Source organism: Oncorhynchus nerka, linkage group LG9b, assembly GCF_034236695.1.
Source record: "Oncorhynchus nerka isolate Pitt River linkage group LG9b, Oner_Uvic_2.0, whole genome shotgun sequence".
Lineage (NCBI taxonomy): Eukaryota > Metazoa > Chordata > Actinopteri > Salmoniformes > Salmonidae > Oncorhynchus > Oncorhynchus nerka.
Genome location: NC_088424.1, coordinates 20,542,847 through 20,552,380, shown reverse-complemented (window position 1 = coordinate 20,552,380; position 9,534 = coordinate 20,542,847). Strand labels below are relative to the sequence as shown.

At 41.4% G+C, this 9,534-nt stretch overlaps 1 protein-coding gene across 1 annotated transcript; it reads right to left on the bottom strand.

The window, feature by feature from the left end:
* Positions 1 to 2,190: 2,190 nt before the first annotated feature.
* Positions 2,191 to 9,100, bottom strand: LOC115114413 (uncharacterized protein KIAA0040-like). Its single transcript, XM_029642622.2, has 2 exons — positions 8,802 to 9,100; positions 2,191 to 6,237 (listed from the first exon to the last, which is right to left on the bottom strand). Exon 2 carries the CDS (start codon positions 5,679 to 5,681, stop codon positions 5,361 to 5,363), a length of 321 nt encoding a protein of 106 aa, XP_029498482.1. The 5' UTR covers positions 5,682 to 6,237; positions 8,802 to 9,100; the 3' UTR covers positions 2,191 to 5,360.
* Between the last annotated feature and the right edge of the window lie 434 nt (positions 9,101 to 9,534).

The following is a 9,534-nucleotide window of genomic DNA, read 5'->3' as shown; positions in this document are numbered from 1 at the left end:
CAGGCTATAAATGTTTCAACAAGTTCATTTTTTGGTGAAGCTTGCATCCAATCGCCACTGCCTGTTGCACACAACATACTTCCATTCCTCCTGTCACAAGGGGATTTATGGCTGACTTCAGAAGAAATTGTCAGCCCTGTTATGGCCATCCCTATTACTTTATTTCACACTTAATAGGCATTTACTATAGTCATTTGAGATGGGAAAACATGATTTTCATGAAGTTGAATGTTAAAAAACAAAATGTTAAAGTTAGGTGAAATCAAACTTTTTTTCTTTCTTTCTTTTTTTTTCTTATACATTTCTCAAAAGGTAGCGAATTGGTGGAATGACCCAGTTGCTGTGTTATATTGAAGTCCTTTTTAGCACTATGTAACGGCTCTCGTCGAAAGGAGTGGACCAAAGTGCAGCGTGGAAAGTGTTCATGATTTTATTATCCAAAAAACACTCAAACAAAATAACAAAACGAAAGCGCCCAGTTCTGTCAGGTAACAGACACTAAAGAGAAAACAAGACCCCACAAAATCCAAAAGGAAAATGACGACTTATATATGATCCCCAATCAGAGACAACGATAAACAGCTGCCTCTGATTGGGAACCACACTCAGCAAACACCAAAGAAATAGAAAACATAGACTTTCCCACCCGAGTCACACCCTGACCTAACCAATCATAGAAAATAATAAGGATCTCTAAGGTCAGGGTGTGACACACTAGCATCTATGCCTGCAGTGACAGAGAGTGCTATTTGAATGGGACATGACTTCACACAGTGTTTATCAAAAAGATGTAGTTGATGTTAATCAACTAATTCAATGCATACTTGAAGAGGAATGAAGTAGAACACGTTTGATTTTCACCATCTCTTTCCCAGAAACAGGGTTAGATTTGCAGAAAAGTTTCGATATACCAGAAAAACAGAATAGCAGATTTGCAGTTTCCTTTTGTTGAATGACTATGGTTTTCTCTTTGACAGACACAGTCTAGGATAACCTACACTTGAGTTGTGTATCATACCACAAGTTGAGGTTTCTCAACTTCCCCTGGTTTCTCAGCTGTCGTTTCAATTCACTGCAGATATGTGCACCACATCATTGCTCTCGCTCTCGCTCTCTCTCTCTCTCTCTCTCTCTCTCTCTCTCTCTCTCTCTCTCTCTCTCTCTCTCTCTCGCTCTCTCTCTCTCTGCTGTGTCCAATGAGCTGTTGGGCCCGTCCTGCAACCTCATTAGATAATGAAGGGCAGGTCTCTTGCTAGAAATACACAAATGCGAGGGGCTGAAACTCATTGGCTAGAATTCTAATTTCTAGGGGGACTAGGAATTAGGAATTGTGAATAATTGAGGTAAAACAGTATTCTGCTCTTAGATTATACATGTATGAACTACACATTCACACATCCAGCCCAAAGTGGGAGGTTTAAAAAATACTTTCTTAGTCGGCAAAGTAGCTTAGCATGTCTTTAATGCTGAGATGAATGTAATAGGTATGGAAAGTGAAGGAAATGCCTCACACACAATTCTTCACACATTTTTATCCAGTTAGACACATGTAATCTCCTGTAGAAAAAATAAGTAAAACAGTTTTACCCTGAGAATGACTCATTTATGCGCTTATTCCTGCTTCAAAGGTTACTTCAATTGTCAATTAACATATGCTTATTTTGTCATCCCTACACTTTTGACTATACATGCAGCAGTGTTTTGAGTCTGTGGCTATTTACCTCACTCACAGAGAACAAGTTCAACATGAGCTCAAGTTTGGTGCTCAGATTCCAAAGTGGCATCTGACAAACAGGCTTTCATACAACAGAGTACCTACCCATGAGCATAGGCTGAATCTCCATTGAAGTGTGTGTGAGGCTAAGGGAAGGGTTGATGTCATTTTTCCATGAGTGGTAGTGTAGTATTCAAACAAGACTTGTTTGTTTAGAAGTGGAGTACTGCTGGGGTTGGTGGGTTGTGTCATGGCAGACAAACTGCCATCAGCCCACATAGACTTTCCACTGCATGTCTGTGCTCTGCCTCTGAATGTCTGGGCCTGTCAGAGCTGTAGGACTCAGCAACACGGCATGTCTGACAGAGAGTAGGAAACCCCCAAATCATTATCTCGACACATAGAATTGGCTAGTCACTGCTCCAGAACCAGACTATCACTACATATCAGTTTGAAATAACAACAAACATCGAGAGTGTGTGGATGCTAATGCTTTATGTTGGTTACCAAATATCAGATTCAATTATGATACATTTTCCCAAGTTCTCTAGGGATGAAGTCAATTTATGCAACAAACAAGATAACAGAAATCTAAACACATCTATTGTGAACCACACATGAACCAACCAACAAAGAATCAACAAAGCTACAAAAATACTTTATTTTGTCCCTCTTTTCTCTAGCTGTTTTGTCAAATCAAATGACAGGATAAATGATTCACGCAGCCGCCAGTGTGGCCTGAGCTCATAACTCGAAAAGGTATCACCTCAGCGATTTCTTGTGTGATGACAAACAGACAGAATGTATAGGTAACTGACAAAATAAAGGAAACACTTGAGTAAGGCCTAGACTCAATCAGACCAAGCATTAACTGGCGGTAGCCGCCACCCTCATAACTGATGTTCTGGCGGTGTCGAAGGTGTAACTGCGTTTGGAGCTGTCAAATTGGAGAGCAGCTGCTCTTGATCATTGTAACCCATCAATCACCCTTGCATTAAAAGTTCAAAACGAGAGTGTAGGCTATACAGAAATAATGATGTTCAAATCAAAAATCATTAAAGTAATGAGGATTTCTATCAGCCTAATCGAGGTGTAGATTACATCTCACATTCCAGCGTTCAAACCTGTAAACAAGGCTGCAGGAGATTTATCTTAATGCGACTCCGTGCAGTCAATGGCAACGTCCCCTTTAGGTAGGCTATAATGCCAGGAGCCGCTTGTGGATTTGACAGCTGTAACACAGTTCCACCTCTGACACGTCAAAACAACCGCTATCTGGATGTCGGCTAAAGCGGATCTGATTGAATATAGCCCTGCATGAGTGATACCAATTATATTGAAAGCAAGTACTTTTACGCAGGTGTGGTTCCTGAGTTAATTAAGCAGTTAACATCCCATCATGCTTAGGGTCATATGTAAAATGCCCAGTTTCCCATTGTTTTGGCATGACTAGAATAAGAAATCTCATTGACTTTGAAAGAGGGGTCTCAAAGGAGCTTAGGGGGGTTTAAAGTGTGTGTGTGTGTGTGTGTGTGTGTGTGTGTGTGTGTGTGTGTGTGTGTGTGTGTGTGTGTGTGTGTGTGTGTGTGTGTGTGTGTGTGTGTGCATGCATGCATGCCTCATTCACCAGATCATGCCTGAGGCAGAGTTTTCCACCACCATGAACAAAACACCAAATTATGGAATTTATTGTGGGAAAACGGTGTTGTGTCCCTCCAATGGAGTTCCAGACTGTAGAATCTATGCCACAGCACCTTGAAACTGTTCTTGCTGCTTGTGGTGGCCCAACGCCCTATTTATGTTGGTGTTTCCTTTATTTTGTCAGTTACCTGTATGTTCTAATGCATAATTTGTCTCGATCAAAGTTTAGTGAATAACTAATACAGAAGCCTATTAGGTACAAAATAAGGATCTTAAAACAGGGATAATAAAAATAAAAAAAAATGAAACTGATTTGTCACCGGATTTGTAAATCAATTATAAACTTCTATTTGCAAACATTTTTATTTTATTTAACTAGGCAAGTCAGTTAAGAACAAACTCTTATTTACAATGACAGCCTAGGAACAGTGGGTTAACTGCCTTGTTCAGGGGCAGAACAACATATTTCTACCATGTCAGGTCAGGGATTTGATCTAGCAACCTTTCGGCTACTGGCCCAACACTCTAACCTCTAGGCTACCTGACGCGCCAAAATGTGTGCATTTAGCACACAATGCCCCATATGCACACAACTTATATTTTATCAACACAATGGTGTAGAAAATACTGATTGACGGCATAGTACCTCAACTATGATATGCCAGTAAATATCACTACATGTGAAATGATGGCTATTGGCACTGAGGGATAAAGATGTAAGAAGGATCCACTTAGCACCCCAAAGTCTGAGAGCCTGGAGATAATAATAATAACAACGCTTAATGATTTTATGAACCAATAGGGACAGTGCAAGACAGTACACATGGCAATGTGAGCATAAGGTAACGTAACACATGGAACTGTTGGGTAGAAACACTCATTACTGAGCTTTAGCATACTCTACGGGAATGTAAATGAAAGATCTCAGTGCTTCACTTTGTTCTATTAAATTCAGCGATTGATAGTCAACTCATGAATGGAATTGAGATCTTCATTTAGTGGATATAGCAGATACAGCAAAATATTTCAAAGTAGTTACATAAGTTCACATTGTTCACATTGTAAGTGCAATAACTGCAAGTGCTTTGAACTTGAAATGGTCTAACCTATAAAAAAACATGATCTTTCTAACCGAATCACAATACTAGATTGCTGGCCTCCAGCATTGGAAATAAAAAGCAGTCCTCAACCTTCTGGTTGAGTGCACACTCTAACACAGGGGTATTCAACTCTTACCCTTTGAGGTCTGGAGCCTGCTGGTTTTCTGTTCTACCTGATCGGTAATTGCACACACCTGGTGTCTCAGGTCTAAATCAGTCTGTGATTAGAAGGAAACAATACAAAAAATGCTGTGGAACTAGCTTCAAGGTACAGAGTTGAGTTCGAGAGTAACACGTACGTGCATATGCACAGGCACACATATACATGCACGCACACACACAATCAATCACATATTATTGGCTCTTTTAGTCTCTTTCAGGAGTTTCTATGGAGCATATTGAACACCAGTGCCGGCTCCAGGCATAATCATGGCTGAATACCGACTGGGCACGCAGTTCACGTTCCTAGGGGCCCTGACCTCCATGGGGCCCTCGTTGATTTTGTTCGTCACTGTCACTCAGGTATCTTTAAATCATGGCAAAATATGTCGAATTGCAGGAAAGTTGCTTTCAAATGGTCAAAAAATGTATCTCTACCCCATGGCAAAATGTGTAGAATGGCATGAAATTTGTTATAAAATTGCAAAAGTTCTTTCTGCGCCATGGCAAAATGTGTAGAACTGGAAAAAGGTGATTTAAAACTGCAACATTTTCTGTACACCCCATGGCAAAATGTGTAGAATTGCAGGAAATTAACTTTAAAACTTCAAAACAAATATCGCTTAGGGCCTTTAAAAGGCTAAGGCCTGGCCTTGCCCGGCATTATGTGCCTGTACCTTGCAGTAAAAAAGAGCTTCATATAAATACAAAAGAATGAAACCTTATCTGAACATCAGTCACGACTACTACACCATCGTCAGGGCAACCCTGTCTTGTGTCATAGGTCCTGTTTTGACCGAGATCCACAAGTCCTCATTTTTGGGACTCTTCTTCTTCTTTTTGTCTGATTTTGCTGTGTCTGAACTTGGGCTGTCTCCGCAGCAACCAGTGGAGTTGGCCCGGCGACAGCAGCAGCAGTGGCAGCACACCACCAGAGAAGTGAAGAGCACCACCATAGGCAGGGCTAGCAGCACCACCAGGCAGACTGTATTGTAGATCCCCTGGTCATGCTTGGTGGTGGCCACCTTCCACAAGTTACTGAAAAAATCCAAGATGTCTTCCTTCATGGTTCACTGACAGTGAGTGTCTTAGCAACTCCTTTTGAGGGTCATCTATTGAAGAAGCCAACCACAATAGCAAACAAGGATAGATTATTGAATTAGTCAGCCAAGGGTGTTGCTGTTACCAGGAAGGGGATTGTTTCTATGGTGATTTGACCCTGAACTAGTGCTTGTGAACTCTTGATAGTGAAGATGTTGCTGATATAGTAGCACATGCCAAGGGAGGATAGCAAGAGACTGGAAAATTCATTGATGCAGGGAGAATCTCTTTATCCTCCCCTCCTTCCTTAAGTGCCTTGTCTGGGGGTTTAAAGACCAAAGCATTATTTAAGAAAGTTTGAAGACCAACGATGAATTGTTTTATGAGAGATGGACGTTTTCCTTTGAAATCCTTCAGTTGCTAATGATTCCGATCTTTCCTTGCTGCGATGGGAAGGTCTATGGAGTCTGCCTCTCAGAGTAGTTTGTTTGTGTCCCTCTTTTGGGATTGGGGATTCTACCTCAGGTCCTCTGAAGTCTCCTGTCTATTTTAATCCACTCTCCTCTGGCTCTGAGAGATTTTCTGCGGAGAGAAATAGAGAGAAGAAGGTGAGCAGAATGAACTCCAGTCCCCCTGGTGCCTCTTCGCTCTCTCCCCCCTCTTCCCTCTCATGCTCAAGTATATTATTCAGCTTTACTCTCATTAAAGTTGGAGGAGAAAGTCATGGCTCTGGCTGCCTGATTGCACCATAGAGGGAAATGCACTCGTTCTGGACTAATTTAAATGTACCGGCTAATGGAGCTCTGAGGGGATTGGCAATGATGGACAGAACCTAGCTTTGATGGTTTTGACTTTAACATTAACTGATTGTAGCATTCCACTGCAACTTGGATGAACGGTAACCCTTATGGCTAGCCAGGAGGTCAAATGGTCTCTAGTTTATAGGTTTACGGTGACTAGGATTATGGATATTAAAATGTTGGCCAGGTTTTTCCTCTGTCCTCTATTGCCTGCTCCACATTCTAAGCCAAATGTATCTGACTGCAACTGAACTGCAAATAGGCTGTGCATTGTGTTTTATGTCTCACAGCCCATAGGTAAAATCGGTTTACCCATAGTCAGTTTCCCTTCCGTTCCCGCATCACTCAACAGGAAACAGTGCGCTGCTGCTATTTTGTAGCGTTGAAGTAAGAAGGCTGTACCTACTTGCAGTTTGTCAACATTAAGGTCCCCATTTCCTCTAAACGAATTTGTTCACCAAATCCATTAAATGTAAGCCTATCCATTATTCATGTATGAAGGCCTTTGCATTTCGTGTTTGATGAAGTTGAGCCTGATGTTGAGACAATACAGCCCACTAAATGATCACACATAGGAAGACGTGTTGACTGGAATAAATGAGTATCACTATGACTCATTAGCATTTCCTAGCAAGGTGTGAGAACGTTTTTCTCACCAAAGTTCAAAATGGTCACAGGTCTTTTGTAGGGCACACCGCATGCACTTACAGAGGCTATGAAGACCTTAGAGACTAGTTTTCAAACATACATTGACAATTCAAATAATTCATTCAAACTCAATGCTTTTAATGGGGAGAAAAGATATCGATGTCTTATTCTTCACCCCAACATCCCCATTTCATCGATCATGACATCATATTATCTACGTTGTAACCTGGCCAGGCTGTAAAATTCATGTAAAATAACAACCATGTAACATAATTACCTAACATTGTCTTGGCCTAGGAGCAGCGGTAGACAGAAAGATACTTTCAGTGGCAATACAAAGCCAGGATGGGGCAGAAACTGTTATGACTGCATGCATAAGCTACAGCTATTTAGGAAGCTTGAGACCCTGCTCTGCCCAACCTAAAAGCCTGAATGACAGAAGGCAATACAAGAGAACACAGAAATGGCCCAAGGCAAATCAGTTGTTGCAAAACCCTTTTGACTCGTCAACACAAACTTGAAATGTGTGATTTGACATTTTTATCCTCTTATTAATGTGAGACAATCAACATTCTTTTGCAGGGACAGTCAATAGTTTAGAGACACGGAAAGTCACGCGTAAGAGTGTGCCCAATTCACGTCTTTACTCAACATCGCGGTGTCATGGTAAGAAACACAAGATGGAATATTTTTTTATGGGAATAGTTGGGACTGTGAAGAGACAAACACAGGCACAGACACATGCATGCACACACGATAACATACACACTATACATACATGGATTTTGTGTTGTAGATATGTGGTACTAGAGTAGTGGCCTGAGGGCACACACTTATTGTGTTGTGAAATCTGTTGCGAATGTATTGTAATGTTTGTCAAATTGTATAACTGCCTTGATATTGCTGTACCCCAGGAAGAGTAGCTGGTGCCTAAGCAGCACCTAATGGGGATCCATAATAAATACAAAATACAAATGCAAACATGATCATATCGCCTCACAGTATAAGACAGGACATTGTCTTAATGCTTTGCAGCTCATGCCGAGAAGGTAACCTCTGAGTCAGTGGGAGTGAAATAGTGTAAGCGGTGGAGGAGGGAGAGAGCATGACAAGATCTTATGGTGAACCTCTGGTTTGAACCATCACCAAAACTCTACAAGGCTCAACGCCCAAGACTATATTTAAGATGAGGTTTACGTTACTTAAAAGAGTCATGCTGTAGAATGGCACTGAGTAGTGACTGAACAGCAAAGTATCATCTGGTACGTCACAGTACCTGTTGAACTGATCAAATCGAATCCAATATTATTTGTCACATGCTTCGTAAACAACAGGCGTAGACTAACAGGGAAATGCTTACTTATGGGTCCTTCCCAACAATGCTGAGAGAAAGAAATAAATATAGAAAAGGAATAACATGTAATAATAAATACACAATGATTAACGATAACTTGGCTATATACATGAGGTATTAGTACTGAGTCAATGTGCAGGGGTATGAAGTAACTGAGGTAGATATGTACATAATATTTGTATCTATGAATAAAAACCATGGAGGGGTGATGGAAGGGACGTTCCAAAACAACAGACTTACAGTTCACACATAGTATTATAGGTATATTCATTGGCTCCTGAATCACAGGTACTCAACCAAATAAGATCAAGAGCTTTTAAGGTCTTTTGAAATGTAAACCTTACCGGCAAACACTTCAGAAGTCCAGGCCAGTAAAGCTCCTCTTCCTCCTTTCCTCTTCCTTGTATATCCTCTTCAATATCTGCTGCTGCTTATTGTTGATATACTCTAAGCTCTCAATTTTGCCCCATATTTGGTCTGTATTGTATACTGCTCTTTCTGCCTCTCTCTCTCTTCCTCTCTCCCTGTGTGTGTCACTCTCTCAGGGCAGAGTCACTTCTCCCTGCCCTGCCCACCCTGTGTAAGAAAGGGCCCTCTGTCTGTGCTCACACTCCCTTGCCTGACGCGCTGCATTCTTGTGTTTACTTTATACACACACAAGTTCCCAGTGATGTCAGAGAGAGAGCGAGAGAGAGAGAGAGAGAGAGAGAGTCTCGCTGGTCATAATTCATTTGATTTGTCTGCAGTTTTTCAACAGTTTTTCAAAAGAGCTGCTGACTTCAGAGTGTTTGAACACTACCAGAACATAATTATGAAAGGTGATCTAAAAATAACCAAAACACCTCACCCTTTTCAGCCCCACCTCACTAACTTTAATTGGAAAGAGGAAATGAAAGTGTGTGTGTGCATGTGTGTGTCCTGTATGCTCAGGGTGTGGACAGAGCAGGGAATCAGGTGAAGCAGAGAGAGATGCACGGATGTGTGACTGTTCTGTAGAAAGTTGTGAGAGGTCATGTGACCCTGGTTGCGAGGAGAATGGACCTCATCCATTTCCTTTCGGGATCCTAAGTGGTGCAG